The sequence below is a fragment of the Geotrypetes seraphini genome, chromosome 5 (genome assembly GCF_902459505.1).
Source record: "Geotrypetes seraphini chromosome 5, aGeoSer1.1, whole genome shotgun sequence".
In the NCBI taxonomy this organism is placed as follows: Eukaryota; Metazoa; Chordata; class Amphibia; order Gymnophiona; family Dermophiidae; genus Geotrypetes; species Geotrypetes seraphini.
The window spans coordinates 196,180,614-196,203,140 of NC_047088.1; the positions used below are offsets into that span (position 1 = coordinate 196,180,614).

General features: G+C 45.3%; 1 protein-coding gene across 3 annotated transcripts in view; it reads left to right on the top strand.

Annotated features, from left to right (window-relative positions):
- The window catches only part of LNPK (lunapark, ER junction formation factor), a 192,374-nt gene that overhangs the window by 34,873 nt on the left and 134,974 nt on the right, over positions 1 to 22,527 (top strand). For 2 of the 3 annotated variants that reach the window (XM_033946157.1, XM_033946158.1), the window contains exon 3: positions 6,342 to 6,383. The exons of the other annotated variant lie outside the window; for it this stretch is intronic. In XM_033946157.1, coding sequence (XP_033802048.1) covers positions 6,342 to 6,383 — 42 coding nt within the window. The remainder of the gene's footprint in view (positions 1 to 6,341; positions 6,384 to 22,527) is intronic. 3 annotated transcript variants of the gene reach the window in all.

Consider the following 22,527-nt stretch of genomic DNA (forward strand, 5'->3'; position numbering starts at 1 on the left):
GCCTACTTTCTGTTTCCTCAAAGGCAGGACCTGGCAGCATTTCTCCCAATAGGTCGATCTTGGGCCGATCAGCCTTCCTCTCCCCGACGTCAATTCTGCCGTCGGAGAGGAAGTTCTGGCCAGCGGAACTTCCTCTCCGACGGCAAAATTGACGTCTGGGAGAGGAATGCTGGTGGGCCCGAAACAAGGAGAGCTTGGCCGGCGGCGGGCGGCTTTGGGGGCCTGTTATCCCATGGCAGTGGCAGTGGCAGTGGCTTGGGGGAGGGCAGGGAGGGAGAAAGAGGGCAGGTAGGGAGACAGAAGGAAAGAAGAGAAACAGAAAAAAAAAAGGGTGCATGAAGAGAGAAAGAAAGAGAGGGTAGGGAGAGAAGAAGAAAATGTGTGTGGGGGGGGGGGGAATGAGGTCAGGAGGAGAGGAAGCATACAGGCTAAAAGAAGGGAAGAAAGATTGGATGCACAGTCAGAAGAAGAAAGTGCAACCAGAGACTCATGAAATCACCAGACAAGGTAGGAAAAATGATTTTATTTTAAATTTAGTGATCAAAATGTGTCTGAATTTATATCTGCTGTCTATATTTTACAATATGGTCCCCTTTTACTAAACCGCAATGGCGGTTTTTAGCGCAGGGAGCCTATGAGCGTAGAAAGCAGCACTGGGCATTCAGCGCAGCTCCCTGCGCTAAAAACTGCTATCGTGGTTTAGTAAAAAAGGAGGGGGGTGGGTATTTGTCTATTTTTGTATGGTTGTTACTGAGGTGACAGTGCATAGAGTCATCTGCTTTGACCTCTTTGAAAAAACCCCGGAATAGGAATGATAATTAACAATTCTATGCGTACAGTGTGCGTTGTGTTTTTTTTTTTAATTTTATTGTTGGTAGATCATTTTGACTTGGTCATTTTAAAAGTAGCTCGCAAGCCCAAAAAGTGTGGGCACCCCTGCTCTAGTGATTATTGCAGCTTGGAGTAGTGGAACTGGTTCCTCATCAGGATGCAGGTCGGCGTTACCTCATCTGCTTTTGCCCTTCTTAAGAAGGAGTATTCTGTATCTCAAGGGCTCTGTGAATTCCTCATTTCTTTATGGAAACCCTGAGGTTGGTATTTATCTTGGTCAGACCAGGTGAATTTTTGACATCTCTGGACGTGGTTGAAGGTGTATATCTCTACATCACAATCGGGTACCCTCACACACACATCTTTGATTTTGTGTTCTGGGCAAACACTTCCAATTAAAGACTCTCTCCCCTTGCAGTGGTGCCTTTTACTTTCAATGCCCTCTGCTAGTGAGGCATCGGAGTACACCCATACCAGGATGATTGGCTGATCTGGGCAGACTAGAATTAAGAAACAACAAATTATCGGGCAATCATTAAATCTTTTTGAATAATGACCCCCTTTTTTTTCTCTCGTAATCTTTTGAAATGGGTAGGATGTCAATTTGAGAACCTATATCTTATTTTTCATATTTAATGTATTAATGCTAGGACATTTTTGATAAAAGTGGTTGTAATTTTATTGCACAACAAATCTTGCTGTGCAGTTTTTTTGAGAAACAATTTCTCCTTAAACACTTTAGTTTTTTGTATACACAAAGACCGAGGGAATAAATGATCAGCACAGTGAGTTTTTCAGATGCCTATCTGAATGATCTATTATCAGCACCTCAATTTATTTACACATGACGTTTTATTTTTTATTTTTAAATTCTTTATTCATTTTATAATTCACAACAAGTGTACAGTAAATATGAAACAATTAGAATACAATATCACTTGAAAATCTACTATATCGTAGAACAAAAAGATATAACCCCCACCCCCTCCCACATACAACAAAAAATATACCACATGAATATAATATATAGGACCTGGCAACTCAGCTTCAATGCCAAAAAATGCAAAGTTATACACCTAGGCAGCCAAAATCCATGCAAGACTTATACCCTTAATGGTGAGATCCTAACTAGAACGGTAGCAGAACGAGACTTGGGGGTGATTGTCAGTGAGGACATGAAGGCTGCCAGTCAGGTGGAGCAGGCTCCATCCAAGGCAAGACAGATCATAGATTGCATACGCAGGGGTTTCGTCAGCCGTAAGCCGGAAGTCATTATGCCATTGTATAGATCCATGGTGAAGCCCCACCTGGAATACTGTGTGCAATTCTGGAGGCCACATTATCGCAAGGATGTGCTGAGACTGGAGTCGGTTCAGAGAATGGCCACCCGGATGGTCTCGGGACTCAAGGATCTCCCGTACGAAGAACGGTTAGACAAATTACAGCTATACTCGCTCGAGGAGTGCAGAGAGAGGGGGGACATGATCGAGACGTTCAAGTATCTCACGGGCCGCATCGAGGCAGGAGGATATCTTCTTTTTCAAGGGACCCGCGGCAACAAGAGGGCATCCGTGGAAAATCAGGGGCAGGAAACTACGAGGTGACACCAGGAAATTCTTTTTCACTGAAACGGTGGTTGATCGCTGGAATAGTCTTCCACTGGAGGTGATTGAGGCCAGCAGCATACCTGATTTTAAGGCCAAATGGGATCGACACATGGGATCTATTCACAAGGCAAAGGTAGGGGAGGGTCATTAGGGTGGGCAAACTGGATGTGCCGTGACCCTTATCTGCCGTCTATTTCTATGTTTCTATGTTATTCATATATATATTATTAATAGAAATCCAATCCCCCCCGATCCACATGTAAGAATTAAAGTTGGGAAAAGTGTAAATTATTCATTAGAATAATTTAAAAATGGCCCCCACACATCCTTAAATTTATTATAGTAACCTTTTTGAACTGCCAACACTCTTTCCATTTTAAACACATGACATACTGAATTCCACCAGAAACAATAATTCAACCTTGTACAATCTTTTCAGTTATACGTTATTTGTTGAATGGCATCTAGTGTCAATATCATCAAAAGCTTATTATTATTATTAGCAGATATTTGAGGCTTAGCTCTCATCAGCATGCCAAATAAAATTGTGTCGTATGATAATGCTACATATAGAGATCCAAAAATTTTTAATGAATGGACAATAAAACAAGTGATCTAAAGTTCCAGCATCAAGGTTACAATGCCAACATCTATTAGACCTAGACACATGACGTTTTAGAAATACCTTTACATCAGTGGATAGAGTTGGAGTGGTTACAAAAAAGAGCTATCCGTACTGAACTTCATGCATTAACATTAATTGAATATCCATGCGGTCTTAGGGTACTGAAGGAGCCCCAATCTATATGGATAGGATTTAAAATTTGTTTCTAATTGGAATAAAATTCTAAATAAATGTAGTATGGATCTAATGATTCTGATTGTTGAGCAAGCACAGAGGACCTAGACATCTCTAAAATCAGATATAGATCAAACAAAGACATTTCCTCACAAGTTCCACCTGAGGATGTAGTTGCAAAGATAGAACAAATGAACAAACTCCAAGAATTCAAAGACACACTTTTAAAAGACTAAATTAGAGAAATTTAAACGTGACGAGCGAGATTACATCCAGAATAGGGTTTATAATTGGGCACGTTTGAGTCAAAATAGATCATTTCAGATAAGGATCCAAGATGGCCGCGGTCGTGGTTCACTGAGCAACCGCCCGCAAACCTTACCTTGGGAAAACTTATTTTCTGGCGTTTTTTTCGCTGTGGACTTTTCATCATGGCAAAGAGGAGGGGAAAGGGAGCCTTTTCAGCCTCGCGGCGTCCCGGAATAGCCTCCTCTGGCAACATTGAGGAGTTGCTGAGACGGATGCAGGGCGCCATTGGAGCGTCGGTGTCGCCCCCGGCTGAGACACTTCCTAGCAACGGACTGGAGGTGTCTCTTCGGGCTCATGAGATCTCGTGGAGAGGCAGCCGGAAGAGCTCCCACCCAGAGGCTGCAGGGAACGGCGAGACAAACACCGACTCAGGCTCACATGGATTGCAACAGAGCCTGAGTGCACATGGGGACATCACAACGCTGGGGTCAACCTTGACACAGGAGGAACGGAAAGGAGAGGATCCTTTGGCTGGTGAGCCTAATTTCTTACTATCAAATCTGCAGACTTTTAATATTGTAAAGCCCCAAGAAGTTACACTGGAGGCTTTGTGGGATTTGATTGCCAATTTGGTTAAAACAGTAAATACTAATCATCTTCAAATTGAGGGGAAAATAAAAACTCAAGAGAAAGAAGTTCTTCAGATAAAACAAGACCTGGGAGAATCAAAACTAGATATCCAGAGTATTAAAGATCAACTTAAATCTTCCAAGTTGCTTCAGGACACTTTAATTAAGGACAATATAAATCTAAGAAGGAAGATAGAGACATTTGAAAATTTCTCTAGGAATAATAACTTAAGATTGATTAATTTTCCATGAATTTCAACAGTGACTCCAAGAGAAATGTTAAAGCGGTATTTGCTGGAGATATTGGAAGTATCGGAAGATTCATTACCTCCTTTCACCCAAGTCTATTATTTACCTAATAAAAATCAGGATCTTCAAGAAAAAACTCAGGGACCAATTGATGTATCTGCTTGACTTGAATTATCTGATAAAGAAGTTGCAATACCTGCTACATTGATTGTGACCTTGGCAATTACGTTGGATAAAAATTGGCTTTTGAGACTATTCTTCAAAAATAAAGAGAAAAAGTTTCTTGATCTAAAGATACAGATGTTCCCAGATTTGGCAAGAGATACACAAAGACGTAGAAAGGAGTTTTTATTATTAAAACCTGGAGTTTTGGCTCTTGGGGGAACTTTCTATCTTCGTCATCCCTGCAAATGTATAGTTCAATATAATTCTCAGAAATATGTTTTCTTTGAGCCAAACCAGTTGACGGCCTTTCTCTCCTTGTCCCGCCTGGAGAAGGGGAAAGAATGAGGGCTTCAAGATATTAGACGCCTGAACATCAGATAACCACGTACCAATTATCTTTCATTAATATTTCTTTCTTAACTCCGTTTATTTTACATCATGGATCAATGGTGGACTTGAGAGATTATACAATATTTGGTTTCTATGTAAATTTAATGAGGTCTCTCTTTGTTCTTTTGTTGTAATCACTTTCTGTACAAGATTTATCTTGATTTGTTAATTTGAAATTTATAAATAAATAATAATAATAATAAAAAAAATAGATCATTTCAAAAACGAGCAAGAAAAATGACATTTGACGCTACTACAAGTGGCTCCAGTGATGAAGACCCACAGACTACTAATTTAGGAGCTGCCAACATTCAACAACCTCCACAATTTTTTTTCGTGCCACGCTCAAGGGGCCAAACCAGACAACCGCATCATTCACCACCTCGAGTTACACATTATGCCCAACCTCGCCAATGTCCAATCACACGTTCCAGACAGAGAAGGAACAAGTAGTAATTAATACATCATCTAAATCTCTCTCTCCATTTCAAGTGTCTATCCTCCAAAGGGGTCTATCTTTTGTACCTTCAGTAAATACAGATGTTTTTCAATACTTGAAAGTATGAAACGTTTCATTCGCACATTACGGTTAAAGGTTTTCTTTAAAGATCAACCATGTAACATCGATCTATCGAAAGTTTGAGTCCCATCACGTTGGACACCACCAGGGGTTATAGATTCTGCAATAGATACATTTCAAAAGTTGGTATAACAATTAACTTTTTTATTTGATTTTGGGGGAAGCATCAGATGATTCTCGGTGCTGCCATCTTTGAAAAAGATGGCAGTGAGGAGCATGTCCAGTGCTTCCCTTGGCCAATGTAAATATTAGTTAATATGGGGGATGGGAAGATTCTAGTCTTTAGGTCCTCCTTGTACCTGAGGTCCGAGCCAGGTCTGCTTTGGGACTTCAACTGCTCTTTTTTTGTAACTTCCCATTCCTTATTATTTCATACCTGCTCATTTTCTTTGAAGATCTGCTATACTAGTCCAGGGCCTGTTGTAGAAGACTATGGTAAAAAGGATCTTGGGATTCATGTGCGCATATCCTCTTGGTTTGTATCTAGGTCTGCAGTGGTTTTGCTGGGATTAAACTTGGTATGTGGCAAAGTGGATCTAATTCTACTTTGACAGAGGCGTACTGGAAAATTCCAGGTTGCATCAGCACTTGCAGGGGTGTTATTGAACTATTCCATTATCTCTACCTCCATATGCTGATAGGTGTCTAGTAGGACTCAAGGAAAGGAACTAACAGGTATGCATACATTTCACCTTGACTCCCATCAAAGTCAATGGGAACTTAAGACTTTAACTGACCTCTAGAGATTTGTCCTCATCTTTAAAGTAAAATTATTAAGTGCCTAAATATTTTGAACATTATAACAAAAGCTTAACACTACCTTCCTTTCTTACTCTTTGCAGGCAAAACCTTCCACTGTTGAAGTTTTAGAGGACATAGATAAGGTAGGTTTTCTTATTTAATTGATGACTAGGAAAATTTTTTCTAATCCTCTTTCAGTGCAATAGGTGAGGCATTCTAGATGGGTAATACACTTCCCCCTCCTGATTCCCAGTTCTAGGACTCGTGATTTCCTAAAACTAGAATCACCCCTACCTCCCTCCCACCTCCCCGGACCTTACCTGGTGTTCTAGTGGTTTTTTGGGGCAGGAGTGATCTTCCTACGCTCCTGCCCCGTGCAGATCACTTATCCAAAATAGCTGCCGTGAGTTCCCAGCATAGTCGCATTCCTCCGCTCTCACACGCCAAGCACCCCTTTTCCCATACATTCGGAGAACAATCTCTCCTCTCTTCTGCTCTCCTCGATCTAGCATGTTTCCCCCCTCTTCTCCCTGTTCACGATACAGCATCTCTTCCTCAAACTGCACCCCCAACCCCAACCCTACTCCTACCCCTACCCCAAACTCATATCCGAGATCTACCATCACTAGCCCCGCAGCTTTCCTTCTCTGGTGCCCTGTCCCCTCTGACACAACTTGTCTTCCTCTGATTCGTCCCACTTTGCCGGAAACAGAAAATTGCATCAGAGAAGGGCAGAGGGTTAGAAAAAGGAAAGCTGCGGGGCCCAGCGCAGATGATCCAAAGTCAAGTACTTTCTACAGCATTCCCGTGGGAGGATATGAGCCTCTCGGTGACCACCTACCTACTTCGTGCAGGTGTCAATAAGAGCTTGCTGTATCAGTTCGGGCAGAGAGCAAGTGCGGGTGTGCTGAATTATTTAAGGATTTGCTGAACCATATCTTAGTTACAACAATATATATATATATATATATGTATTGTTGTAACTAAGATATATATATATATATGTATTGTTGTAACTAAGATATGGAAAAATTTGCTTTCAGGAGTTGTATTTTATTTCTTATTCAAAGTTTGTTTGATTTGATGTAAATAAGACTATATAAATCAAACAAACTTTGAATAAGAAATAAAATACAACTCCTGAAAGCAAATTTTTCCATATCTTAGTTACAACAATACAGTCCACAAAAAGGAAAAGAGGGAGGAAAAACCTTTCACAACCAAGGGAAGTTGGAACTTTAGAAAAGGCAAAAGGAAATGTGGAGACTGTTAATCAAATGAATTTATATTCGATCAGGTTTGTGGACAATGGGTCCATTATCCGGTTTTCTAGAGACCGTCTTGCCTTCCAGGAAAAATTGTAATTGTTCAGGTTCATAAAAAACATAACGATTACTTTGATAGGAAATACAACATTTACATGGAAAGAGTAGTTGAAAGATAGCCCCCCAAATTCAAAACTGCTTGACGAAAGGTTAAAAACTTCTTTCGTCGTGATTGTGTCCATTTAGAAACATCTGGAAATATGGTAACCTTAAAGCCAAAAAACTCAGCTTTTTTAGTTTTGTAGAATAATCGAAGAATTGCTTCTTTGTCTTGAAAAAAGACAAATGTAACTAATAGTGTGGCTCTAACATTAATTTCTACCTGGGAAGATTCCAGGAATCCTGTAATGTCCAGTCCAATTGGTTCTTCAGCCACTACTTCTTCTGAACTGGCAGCATATTTGTCTCTGAATACTTCAAGACTGAGGTCAAAAATAAATGAAACATTTCCTTAGAATACAATCTGGATACAGGAAAATTAAGGAGGCGCAAATTGAGGTTCCAATTAGCATTCTCCAGATTTTCTATTTTCCTAATTAACATATTCCTATCTCTTAAATGTTGACCAGATTGATTCTTAACTTCAGAAACTGACTTTTCAACTTGATCTAATCTAACTGAATGTTGCTGAAGTTTTTCCTCTAACGCTTTAATTTGTTTTGTGGATTCAACAAGAGGAACAATAAACAGGGAGTATACCTGATGCAAATTTTCAATAGCTCCCCAGAGTGCCTCCATGTCCATGACTATGGGCTTCACTAGTGGCTTTAGGGGTGAAATAGTAGAAAATCCTAATGCTGAAATTAAATCCAAATTCTGAGTCTTCCACCTCTCCTAAAGCCAACTGAGAGCCCAATCCTCCACGCGAGAGCGTCTCTCTCCTCTGTGATGTTAATCCTTCCGGGGTCAGAGGGGAAACCGGCAGTGCCATTGGTGAAAAAATTCCCAATGCCTCCCGCTGCTCTGTCGGATCGACCTGCATTCCTCCGAGCTGTGGAGGAATTCCTGGTCCTGCCGGGCTCAACGATGTCTCGTCGTCCAACCCCCGGCAGTGGATACGCCCTGATTAACAGGCACAGCAAAGGTGGTGATTGCTGTTTTCCGCGGCGTTAAAGTGGTAGCTGAAGCGGGAGGAACTGTCCTCTGCTTCCCTCTTCTCTTCGGCATACTCCGAAAAAGCTATTTCAAAAAGGTAACTGGCAACCTTAGTCTTTTAAGCCTAGAGCGGGGAGCCTCCAACTATGCGACCTTCTCCATCGCCATCTTGTTTTTTTTCTCCCCCTTGCTGAACCCTCTTGCTTTAGGAGAGTTGGCCACCGAATCGGCCAGGCTGATTTAAAAAAAAACAAAAAACGTATCGATTCACCCGATTTGAATCGAAAATCGGGCAGCACTACTGTGTTCCCCCACCTGAAAAGTCCTAAAATCGCCATTTTTTGTGTTTGGGACGTGTGAAAAATATTGTAATTTTGGCACAGATTTCTTGACGGTGGAAATTCTTGAATTTTTAGAGATCTTTTTTTACTAAAGCTTCCTGCATCTCCAAAACTGCACATTTTGCCTAAAAACATGGTGGAATGGAGTCCTTGGGCTCTACTCATGTATTGTGCAAATTTAGCGCTTTTAGAGTGTCCTTAAGCCATGTGCTGTGTGGTGCAGCCGTGGGAGGCAGCAATGTCAAACTTAGCTTCTTCCCTGCTGAAGCAGGTGACTGACATGCTCAGCTAGCCTGGTGGGGCGGCCTTCTTTACTTTCAGGGCTCAGTATGGCTATTGGCTCCATACGCCTGGCTGTGGACCCTCCACAGACTAAAATGCAAATTTAAATAATCTCAGGATGGCTCTACACCCCAAGAGCTGGACACTTTTTCAGACTTTATGAAATTTTTGTGGAATGAGTTTTAGACCAGGCGTTCTCCCCTTGTGCAATCCCAATTCGCCTCTGCAGTGTCTCTTGCTGGCATTGTTCCTTTGGGCACGTGCTCGATTCAGCCTGCTGCTGTGCTTGCACTGCCTGACCCTGATGTGGATGACTCACTTGCTGAATCCTTATTGCAGGCACATTGCTTTCTGGGGTGGGAGATCAGGGACTGTATGCTCGATCTGTGGGATTCCTCTGCAGTTTGGGAACTTGGGGATGATCCCATGGTCCTGCGCTTATTTGAGTCTGCGGCTTTGCCGTAAATTATTTCTGAATCTTTGCAGGAGTTGAATTTGGTCATTCAGCCGGCTCCGCCTACTTCTTCCTCCTGGTTTTGTGGTCTGCTCTTGCAGTCTGCTTCTTTTCCCTGGTACCCTGACATGAGTGTTCTGGTCTTGGAGCAGTATGACTCTCTAGAAGGTGCTCTTAAAATTACCAGAGCCACGGTTGTATCCTCTGGCACAGGAGTTCCAGCAGCTTTTGGGTCAGCCCAAGTGGATTCTTTGGTTGCACAGGTGACTAAATGCACCTCTTTACCCAGTGAAGATGGTGTGGTGTTAAAGGATATGGTCCTCTGGAAATTCTTTGACGCAGCTGCTTAGGCATCCTTTGCCGCACGTGCCTGTCTCTCGACTGGAGAGTGAAGCTTGTGGATCCTTCTCCTTTTGGCTGAGACAGATTATATTGCTGATGAATTTATAACCTTCTACAAGTTTTGCCAAAGTTGTTGGCGTATTCCATCTCTTCTCACAGGATGCTCTGGATCTGACAATGGGCTGGTGATTCCACGTCCAAGGCTACTTTGGCTAGACTGCCCTTTAAGGGATAGTTATTGTTTGGCCTACTCTGGATCTTCAGCATATGAATGCAGCTCTCAAGCTCTTTTGCATGGAGTCCGTGTTCGGTCATTGCTGCAGTGGCCCCAGGGTAGTTTCTTGCCTCTCTGGATCTCATGGAGGCATATTTGCACATTCTTATTCTGGCCCACTGCAAATTTTTGCGGTTTCATATTCTGGAACAGCATTAACTAAAACAAAAGAACGATCCAACAAATCTGCAGTGAAGAGTCAAACGATGAAAACAAGGAAAAAAAACCTGCAGATGCAATGTACAAGGTACAAAATCTTTATTGGAGAAAATACAATGTAGCATTCCAAAAAATGGTTCATATATGAAGACACAGGATCCGACACGGTTTGTGTTTCGGGAAACACTCCTTCTTCAGGGGTCCTTGAATGACTGACAACGTAGTACTCCTATCCAGCTGCAACTCAATTGACTTGCTACATTTATATTTTCTCCAATAAACATTTTGTACTTTGTACATTGCATCTGCAGTTTTTTTCCTGGAACAGCATTACTAATTCTTGGATCTGCTTTTTTGGCTGGCGACAGAGCCCCAGACCTTCACCAAGGTGGTCGTGGCGGCTTACCTGCGGAAAATGGATCTCCAGGTTCACCTTTATTTAAACGACTGGCTGATCAGAGCTCCCTCCTTGTCCGAGGGTCAGCGCACAGTGGAGCAGGTGCTGGAGGTCCTGGGCTGGATTATCAACTTCAGAAAATATTCGCTGGAATATCTGGGAGTCCTCTTTGCTATGGCTGCAGGCCATGTCTATCTGGGATCCATGGTTGCCACGTTGGATTTGGTTCCTGTGTCCTCTTCAGCAAGCTGAGCTCTGCGCTTACAGCCCTGTCTTCCTTGGACTCTGGAATCTCGGGCAAGCATAGACTGGTGGCTTCTCTCACAGTCACTTTGCAGTGGAGTACCGCTGCAAATTTCCTCTTGGATCGTGGTGATGACATACGCCAGCATTTGGGGCTGGGGAGTCCTCTGCAATCATTGTCCTGTTCAGGTGTGTTGGATGTCCTCTTGGCGGTAATGGTCAATCAACTGGTTGGAGCTCAGAGCCATTCAGCTAGCTCTGATGTGCGTGCAGAAGACTTTGGAGGGCCAAGTGATCAGTTGTCTTTGACAGTGTGATTGATTGTAAAACCGCTTAGATCAACCTTGATAGGTGGTATATAAATACCTAATAAACTTGAAGGGAGGGACCAAGAGCACCCCTCTGGCTCAGGAAGCCTGCATTCTTTTCCTTTGGATGGAACATCGCCTCCAAGCGCTGACGGCAGTTCATGTAGTGGGAATCATCAATGTTCATGCAGATTTCCTCAGCAGACAGACCCTGGATCTGGATGAGTGGACTATGTCTGTCTGCAGTAGCGTTCCGAGCCATAATGCAGTGCTGAGGTCAGCTGCACTTTGACTTCATGACCACTGCGAGAAACAAGAAAGTGGATCGTTTCTGCAGTCAAAAGATCCGAGCCCGGAAGCAAGGGGCTCGACGCTGTGGTGCAGTGTGGTCTCAGGAGCTTCTCCTGTATGTCTTTCCTCCTTGGCCAATGATAGGCTGGGTCACTCAGCGGATTACGGTCCATCAGGTGTGCATCATTTTGGTGGCTCCAGACTGACCTCTCAGACCATGGTATGCAACTCTGATGCATCTGCGCAGGGGTCATAATCTTTGGCTGAGGACCCATGCAGGGTCCAGTCCGCATGGATGATCCGGGTCACTTTGCTCTAACAGTATGGCTCTTGAACATGCAGCCTTAGAGTAGAAAGGATATTCTGCTATAGTTAGTGATACTCTTCTGAAGTCTAAAAGGTCGTCCACAGTTTCCGCTTATGCTAAGGCGTGGAAGGCCTTCCAACATTGGTGCGCCCAGGACCAGGTGGACTCTTATTGAGCTTCGACCTTGCTGATTTTTGCCTGCCTTCAAGCTGGCCTGGATAAAGGCCTCAATGTAGCATCTCATTGGGTTCTAGATCTTGTTTTAGATCTTGTGATCGTTGATCCTAATTGCCATTGCATCCTGATGTCGCTAGATTTTTGAAGAACATAAGCAATGCCTCCACTGGGTCAGACCCGAGGTCCATCGTGCCCAGCAGTCCACTCACGCGGCGGCCCAACAGGTCCAGGACCTGTGCAGTAGCCCTCTATCCCTTTTTCCAGCAGGAAATTGTCCAATCCTTTCTTGAACTCCAGTACCGTACTCTGTCCTATTACGTCCTCTGGAAGCGCATTCCAGGTGTCCACCACACGCTGGGTAAAGAAAAACTTCCTAGCATTCGTTTTGAATCTGTCTCCTTCCAACTTTTCCGAAGCCCTCTTGTTCTTTTATGTTTTGAAAGTTTGAAAAATCTGTCCCTCTCTACTCTCTCTATGCCCTTCATGATCTTGTAGGTCTCTTATCATGTCTCCTCTGAGTCTCCGCTTTTCCAGGGAGAAGAGCCCCAATCTCTCCAATCTTTCAGTGTATGAAAGGTTTTCCATGCCCTTAATCATTCGTGTCACTCTCCTCTGAACCCTCTCAAGTATTGCCATATCCTTCTTAAGGTACGGTGACCAATACTGAGCACAGTACTCCAGGTGCGGGCGCACCATTGCCCGATACAACGGCAGAATGACTTCTCTCGTTCTGGTCGTAATACCCTTCTTAATAATACCCAACATTCTGTTTGCCTTCTTAGCAGCTGCTGCACATTGTGCTGTTGACTTCATTGTTGTGTCCACCAGTACACCCAAATCTCTTTCAAGGTTACTTCCCTCTAATACTAATCCCCCCATTTGGTAGCTGAACATCGGGTTCTTTCTCCCTATATGCATGACCTTGCATTTCCCTATATTGAAGTCCATCTGCCATTTATTCGCCCACTCCTCCAGTTTGTTTAGGTCCCTTTATAGGTCCTCAAACTCTTCCGCATTTCTAACCCTTCTACAGAGTTTAGTGTCATCCGCAAATTTGATAACTTCACACTTCGTCCCCGTTTCCAGGTCATTTATAAATACATTGAACAGCAGCGGTCCGAGTACAGACCCCTGTGGAACTCTGCTCGTGACTTTCCTCCAGCCTGAGTAGTGACCCTTCACTCCAACTCTCTGTCTTCTGCCTGCCAACCAGTGTTTGACCCATCTGTGCACGTCCCCTTCCACCCCGTGGTTCCACAGCTTCCTAAGTAGCCGCTCATGGGGTACCTTGTCAAAGGCCTTTTTGAAGTCGAGGTAAATGATGTCTACGGGTTCCCCTTTGTCCAACTGACTGTTTACCCCCTCAAAGAAGTGCAGTAAGTTTGTTTGGCACGATCTTCCCTTGCAGAAGCCATGTTGGCTCGCTTTCATCAGCCCATTTTTTTCGATGTGCTCACAGATGCTGTCCTTTATCAGTGCTTCTACCATCTTGCCCGGAACCGATGTCAAACTTACCGGCCTATAGTTTCCCGGGTCTCCTCTTGACCCCTTTTTAAAGATAGGTGTAACATTTGCTATCTTCCAGTCCTCCGGGATCTCTCCAGTTTTCAAGGATAGGTTGCAAACTCGGAGTATTCCCACTATCTCATTTCTTAGTTCTTTTAGTACCCTAGGGTAGATACCATCCGGGCCTGGCGATTTGTCGCTTTTCAATCTATCTATCTGTTGGAGGACATCCTCATGGCTCACCTCTATTGCTGACAGTTTTTCTTCTTGGTCTCCATGGAAGATCACGTCGGGTTCTGGTACACCGGATGTGTCCTCGCTTGTGAAGACTGACGAGAAAAATTTGTTTAACCAGTCGGCTACCTCTTTTTCCTCCTTTATCACTCCCTTTCTGTCTCCATCATCCAAAGGTCCTACTTCCTCCCTTGCCGGTTGCTTCCCTTTAACATATCTGAAGAACGATTTGAAGTTTTTTGCCTCCCTGGCCAGCCTCTCTTCGTATTCTCTTTTCGCTCTCCTAACCACTTGATGACACTCTTTTTGGCTTTTCCTGTGTTCTTTTCAGTTCTCCTCAGTCTGGTCCTTTTTCCATTTCCGGAATGATTTTTTCTTGTCTCCTATCGCTTTCTTCACCTCATTGTTTATCCATGCAGGATCTTTTGCTTGGTTTTTTTTTTTTTTGCACCCTTTTCTAAATCTGGGGATGTACATATGTTGCGCTTCTTGCACTGTGCACTTGAATAGAGACCAGGCTTGCTCTACGGTTTCTGCTTTTCTTGAGCTTTTTCTGAGTTTTTCCCTTACCATTTCTCTCATAGCATCATAGTTCCCTTTCTTGAAGTTGAACGTTGTCGCTGTGGTTCTTTTCCCTTTTGCTGTACCTACTTCTAATTTGTACTGGATCATGTTGTGATCGCTATTTCCTAGTGGGGGCTCTTTGTTTTAGACCACTGGTTAAACAACCTTTCCCTTCTTGAGCCCTTAACCTGGTGCTGTCTAGTCTTACCAAGGCTACTTTTCAGCTCGATCGAGAGGCTTCCCTCTTGGACTTTGTGCTTAAGACCGTTTTTCTGGTTGCCATTACTTCGGTGAGACGTGTGTCAGAAATACAGGCTTTTTCTTGCAGAGAATAGTTTCTCTGTATCTCTGAGATGGGGGTTTCCCTACGGACAGTTCCTTTCCATGTTAATCAGAAAGTGCGTTGGCCTGCCTTTCAGCCTACTGGTTCCATGACACAAGATCATCTGTTGAAAAAACTGGAAGTGCGCAGAGTGCTTCTGCGTTATCTGGAGGTCACTAACGGTTTATGCTGACTCATTCGGTTAAGTGAAACGCTCCCGCTTCCAAGGCCACGATTTTCAGATGGATTTGTGGGGCCATATCGTCAGTCTACATTCTTTCTGGGAAACAGTCCCCTGTTTCCGTCAAGGTGCATTCTACTAAGAGAGTGGCGGCTTAGTGGGCTGAAGCTAGAGCTGTCTCCCTTGAGATTTGCGGGGCTGTAACTTGGTCTTCACTACACATATTTGCTAAGTTTTACAGAGTAGATGTGGTGATGAGATGTGACTCTGCCTTTGGGTCCTTGGTCTTAAAGGTCGTCACAGCAAGCCCACCCTAGCTTTTTGGGGACTGCTTTTGTACGTCCCATCTATCTAGAATGTCTCACCTATTGCACTGGAAAAAGAGATTATGTACTTACTCTGGTAAGGTCTTTTCCAGTAGATGGGTGAGACATTATAGACTCCCGTTCAGTCCTTCTGCTTCTCCATGTTGATTCTTGGATGCCTGTCAGCCCTTGAGAGGTGCGAAGAATTTTGTATATGTTTCCATTTTATATGGGAGTAGTTCTGAGCTCCTTTGAAGCCTTTGTTGGCAGTTACCATTCCTGTTTGATTTACTTCTTAGTCAACAACAACACACTCCTAATTTGCCAAACAAATCCTAAACTAGAAAAAACAAGGAAGGCAACCAAGTCACATCAAGGTCTGTGAGGGGGAAGCTCAAAGTGCCTAACTTGGCTCACAACTTGCAAACCAAATATAGTGTAATATGTCAAAGAACATGTCACATTATATGATGTTATAGGGCGCTCTCAGTGTGAACCCTCAGTGATAGGAGCACAGCTCCGACACTTCACTTCTGGGCCAAGGCCATAAGCCTCCACCCGCACACCATCATCGAGCGCCCTGTGTGTGCAGAAATCAAACCAATCAACAATCATTGATTGTTGATTGGTTTGATTTCTGCACACACAGGGCGCTCGATGATGGTGTGCGGGTGGAGGCTTATGGCCTTGGCCCAGAAGTGAAGTGTCGGAGCTGTGCTCCTATCACTGAGGGTTCACACTGAGAGCGCCCTATAACATCATATAATGTGACATGTTCTTTGACATATTACACTATATTTGGTTTGCAAGTTGTGAGCCAAGTTAGGCACTTTGAGCTTCCCCCTCACAGACCTTGATGTGACTTGGTTGCCTTCCTTGTTTTTTCTGATTTACTTCTTAAGCAGAACAGTTTTGTTTTAAGCCTGTTGCTACAGGTGCCTCCTCCTCACGTGTCTTGGGTGGCTCTCGGTGCTTGCATACTAACTGCAGGTGAAACTAAGGAGCCCAGTGAAGTACAGCAGAGGCAAAAGGAAAAAGCCAGAGTGGATTCCTTTTGCAGATGGCCATCTGTTTAGAATGTCTCGTTTATCTACTGGAAAAGAGCATACCAGGGTAAGTACATAATCTCTTTTTCTCCAAGCCAACATAATTTGAAATCATAACAAACAGGTAGCAGATGAATCGACCTATACGTGAATTCCATTATTTCAACTGATAATTCAGATCAGCCACACATTATCACATCTGATAACATTATCTGATGGTGCTGACATAGAAAAGTATTTTAAATTTTTCTAGACTTGACATCTTTATGTGTAAATTCCCACGCTGCCACGTAAGCCTCTTCAGTTATATTTTCTAAGTCTGTTTATCTTGGATCATAAAGCTATAATTTCTGATACAATCTCCACTTCCAGGAAATACTTAAGCACTTAGCAAGGAAACATATTTAATGGATGAAAATCTTTATGCTCGTTTCCATCAGCAGCAGAGCACAAGACTTTGCCAGTGCTTGCGACTTCTCCAACAGGCAAATTTGGTGGCATGGAGACTAAAATATTTTGGCTCGAATCAAATCTTGTCTTGGTTTTGGTCTGGATTGTCGTTTTATGGGTCTGAAGTTATGAGATCATGTTAACAAGGCTTGAACTCTGCTTTTGACGAGGAGGATAATGTGTGTGGATTTTCCCTGCCCCTTCTGTTGGGGGAGAACAATCCCTTGAAGTGGAGGTTGCATCAAAAATGGCAGTAAAGCATGGGTTGTTTTTTTTTCTCTCCTCATACTTACCTTTTTGCCTTTTTTCTTTAAAGAGATTCTCTATGATGTAATGGTGTTAAGTTAAATTTTTTTGTTTGATGTACTACATCATGGGATACATTAATGATTAGTTAAATAGGTAAGGGTGTTTTAATTTTTTAAAAATTTGACACTTGTATGATTTTTAGCTAACAATACATCTTACAAGATCAGGGAAGCAAGGAGGGAAATTACAACATGTCTGAGAAAACACAAGCAATGCTGCTAGTTAAATGGGTTCTGTAAAATTGAGCTAGTTTTGAAGCCCAGCAGCAGGAAATTGGCAGTCTTTAGCAACTTTTCTGGTTTGCATGCTGATTTCAGTTTCTAGCAGATTTGAACATACTGATGGTGCTGATTGTTGTAGCTTTTTTTGTGGTTTCACAGCCTCCCCTCTGTCCCTGTTGTCCAGTTGCTGCCATGCAGTAGCTCACCTTTTTTGCTCCCTCCCTCCCTCTCTGTTACCCAACTTCACTGACCAAAAATGGTAAATCCAATGTATGCTGTTCAGGTGGGGAAATACAAAGGGAAAAGAGGTAGGGTGCTACAGAAGGAATGATAAACAAAATGTGGTGCTTTACAAATTGGTAGGGTTAAGACTTAAAACGTAGTTTTGAAAAGGTAGGCCTTTGCTTTTGTGCAGTTTATCCCAGTGGTTAATTTGCATTCTTTCCTACTTAGAAATCCTCTGTTTATCCCACACCTTTTTAATTTTGTAATTTTTCTGTATGCACTAGTCTGGGAGAATATTCCAGGCTACCTTGTAGAAAAAGAATTTTTGCAATTGTGTGTGTTTAGTGTACACCCTTTTGGAGCTTTATATTACAGTATAATCTCTAATTCTATAACATTATTTCACTTGAAAAAAGGTGCTGCTTATGTATTATATACTTTCCGGGTATTTTATTTCTTTATTCCAATATTTTATCTGACCATTCAAGTATTTTTTAAAAAAAAAATCTTTCATACATTTTTTTGTCTTGTCTTCTAGAACATACCTATTTATATTCTTGAGTCTCAAATGACATAGACACCCCCACATCATTTTTGATTTGGCTGTCTCAAATATATTTATAGTAAGCAAGTATGTTACTTTAGCTGGTCTGTAGAGGATGAATGAAGCCCTGATTTGGGGCATCTAATGTGAAAATTTTGTAGCACAACTTTGTTTACTTGTATAGTACCAAACTTCACAACTAAAACATGTTGAAGAGAAACTAGTTGAAACTGTATAATAATGAGAGGGTAGACAACACAGACTTCCCATTAGAACTACAATCCCGAATTGTAGAAGTAGAAATTGATAAACCACCTATCCATGAAAACCCACATACAATCAGTAATAATCTTTCCTTGTGATGAGAAAACTAAGATCATCAGAAAATACTTCAAAACGAAAGCTTTCCAAATTTTAGTATCCCATCTTGACTAGACTACTGTAACATAATTCTAGTTCTTTGCCCTAAAACTTTGCTAGCACATCTACAACTAGCTCAAAATGCAGCAGTAAGGCTCGTATATGGACTATGCTAATTGGAACAACTACAGCCCTACTATATGAAACTACATTGGCTGCCCATAACTGCAAGGATCAAGTTTAAATTAGGCATCACTGTCTTTAAGATCCTGAGAGCGAATGCCCCTGACTACCTAACAAGAGTTGGCCATCCTACTTCAGGGTGCCTCCAACAGATATTCCACCAGAAATCTTTTCCCATCATGCAATAATATAAAGTCTACCAGGCAAATTACCTTATTCATACAATATTAATTAGCAAAATGCTGGAACCAATTACCATTTACACTACAATCTTGTGGCCACTACCTCAGATTCAGAAAACCTTTAAAAGCATTTCTCTAGCAAGATGAAACCAACCCTGAAGTAACTGAAATAAGAATGATAAAAGCCCATTCCTAAACTGTCTAATGCAGCTCCTGGTAGAAAATGAAGAGCCAAAAATGAACTACTTGCACTTGTAACTATGTGTTTGAAACTGACCTTACTGCATTAATAGCAATCCTATTGAATGTCCATGTCAATCTGTCCCTTGCAGGGGTAGGCAATTTCAGTCCTTGAGAGCCACAGGCAGGTCAGGTTTTCAGGATATCCACAATGAATATGTATGAGATGGATTTGCATGCACTACCTTCTTGTAACTTCCTGGTTAACTGACCCAAACTCTTGTAATGTAATCTGACTTTGAACTGAATAGGTCAGTGTCCTGCAAACTTTCTCAAGCCGCTGCACACTAAAGTAGTATTTGCTGCTCAAGGCATCCAAAAGTGTGCAGATGCCACCGTGATGTCATGCATATGCGTGACATCATCACGTTGATGTCTGTGCATCTGCAAAGGCTCTCCAGATGGGCCCTGAGATACCAGTGGAAGGTGCCAGCAGGGAAAAGGGCCAGAGAGAAGGAGAGGCGCTGGCACTGCCAGATTGCCTACAAGACGTGCCTCTCACCGCGAGAGGCATGTCCTGTAGGCAGTCAGCCAGCGCCTTTCCTCATCCTCAGTGTGCCACGGCACATTTGAAATCTCAGGAGGCACTGTAGTGTGCCGCGATACACTGGAATAGGTAAAGATGGAATAGAAAACCTGCATAGCATAGAGCGCAGAGCATATACCGTATTTTCACACATATAACACACGCGTTATACGCGTTTTTACCTACCGCGCATACCCCTCGCGCGTTATACGCGTGAGCGCGGTATACAAAAGTTTTTCTACATAGTTCCCACCCCGCCCGACGCCCGATTCACCCCCCCCAGCAGGACCGCTCGCACCCCCACCCCGAACGACCGCTCGCACGCGCTCCCACCCGCACCCGCCATCGGAGCAAGAGGGAGCCCAAGCCCTCTTGCCCGGCCGACTCCCCGACAATATCGGGCCAGGAGGGAGCCCAAACCCTCCTGGCCACAGCGACCCCCTACCCCCCACCCCGCACTACATTACGGGCAGGAGGGATCCCAGGCCCTCCTGCCCTCGACGCAAACCCCCCTCCCTCCAACGACCGCCCCCCCTAAGAACCTCCGACCGCCCCCCCAGCCGACCCGCGACCCCCCTGGCCGACCCCCCCGACACCCCCACCCCCCTTCCCCGTACCTTTGGTAGTTGGCCGGACAGACGGGAGCCAAACCCGCCTGTCCGGCAGGCAGCCAACGACGGAATGAGGCCGGATTGGCCCATCCGTCCCAAAGCTCCGCCTACTGGTGGGGCCTAAGGCGCATGGGCCAATCAGAATAGGCCCTGGAGCCTTAGGTCCCACCTGGGGGCGCGGCCTGAGGCACATGGGCTCAACCCGACTATGTGCCTCAGGCCGCGCCCCCAGGTGGGACCTAAGGCTCCAGGGCCTATTCTGATTGGCCCACGCGCCTTAGGCCCCACCAGTAGGCGGAGCTTTGGGACGGATGGGCCAATCCGGCCTCATTCCGTCGTTGGCTGCCTGCCGGACAGGCGGGTTTGGCTCCCGTCTGTCCGGCCAACTACCAAAGGTACGGGGAAGGGGGGTGGGGGTGTCGTGGGGGTCGGCCAGGGGGGTCGCGGGTCGGCTGGGGGAGCGGTCGGAGGTTCTTGGGGGGGGCAGTCGTTGGAGGGAGGGGGGTTTGCATCGAGGGCAGGAGGGCCTGGATCCCTCCTGCCCGTAATGTAGTGCGGGGTGGGGGTAGGGGGTCGCCGTGGCCAGGAGGGTTTGGGCTCCCTCCTGGCCCGATATTGTCGGGGAGTCGGCCGGGCAAGAGGGCTTGGGCTCCCTCTTGCTCCGATCGCGGGTGCGGGTGGGAGCGCGTGCGAGCGGTCGTTCGGGGTGGGGGTGCGAGCGGTCCTGCTGGGGGAGGTGAATCGGGCGTCGGGCGGGGTGGGAACTATGTAGAAAAACTTTTGTATCTCGTGGGCTCTTATTAGACTCTCTGCTGTGTCTTCCAGAAGGGAGGATATTTAGTGGGCAAGCCATAAGCTTCTAATAAAAGCATTTATGAGGGGGCGGTCGGAGGTTCTTGGGGGGGGGGCGGTCGTTGGAGGGAGGGGGGTTTGCGTCGAGGGCAGGAGGGCCTGGGATCCCTCCTGCCCGTAATGTAGTGCGGGGTGGGGGTAGGGGGTCGCCGTGGCCAGGAGGGTTTGGGCTCCCTTCTGGCCCGATATTGTCGGGGAGTCGGCGGTCCTTCGGGGTGGGGGTGCGAGTGGTCCTGCCGGGGGGGGGGGGGGGGGCGGGGCAGGGCGGGTAAACGGAGAGTCGGGACAGCGCACGGAGAGTCGGGTGTGGCCAGAGGAGAGTCGGGGCGGGCGAAAGGACAGTCGGGCAGCATGCGCGTTATACCCGTGAGCGCGGTATACAAAAGTTTTTATACATAATATCGTGGTTTCTGCGCGCTATACCCGTGTGCGCGTTATACACGGGTGCGCGTTATCTGCGTGAAAATACGGTAGTATATAGTGCAGAGCATGTACCGTATTTTCACTCATATACCGCGCACCCGTGTAAAACGTGCACACGGGTATAGCGCGCGGGGAACACAAATTTATGTAAAGAAATTTTTATATACCGCGCATGCCGTCCCGACTCTCCTGTCGTCGCCCGACTCTCCTTTCGCCCGCCCCGACACTCCTCTCCCCCTTGAAGTCCTGTTCCCACCCTGAAAGCCTGATGCCCCCCCCCCGATGCCCGATTCACCCCCCCCCCCGCAGGACCGCTCGCACCCCCACCCCGAAGGACCACTCGCACCCGAAGGACCGCTCGCACCCCCACAGCCTCCCCACCATGGAGAAGCTCTTACCGTTGTCCTGCTGCTTCCTCTTCCGGCGGTCCCGGCCCTTCTGTGAGCCCTGCGCCTGCTGCTTCCTCTTCCGGCGGTCCCGGCCCTTCTGTGAGCCCTGCGCCTGCGCTGCTTCTTCTTCCGGCGGTCCCGCCCTTTCTCTGACATCAGAGAAAGGGCGGGACCGCCGGAAGAGGAAGCAGCGCAGGCACAGGGCTCACAGAAGGGCCGGGACCGCCGGAAGAGGAAGCAGCAGGCGCAGGGCTCACAGAAGGGCCGGGACCGCCGGAAGAGGAAGCAGCAGGACAACGGTAGGAGCTTCTCCATGATGGGGGGGTGGGTGGGGAGGCTGTGGGGGTGCGAGCGGTCCTTCGGGGTGCGAGTGCGAGCGGTCCTTTGGGGTGGGGGTGCGAGCGGTCCTGCGGGGTGAATCGGACGTCGGGGGGGGGTGAACTATGTTAAAAAAATGTTGTAAAACGCGCTCACGCATATAACGCGCATGGTTATGCACGGTTTGTAAAATCGTGTATAACGCGCGCATTATATGCGTGAAAATACGGTAGTGGTTCAAAGCGTAGCATGTAGAGTGTAGCTCCTATGGCGTATAGGATTTTTCTCATGACAAGAGTAG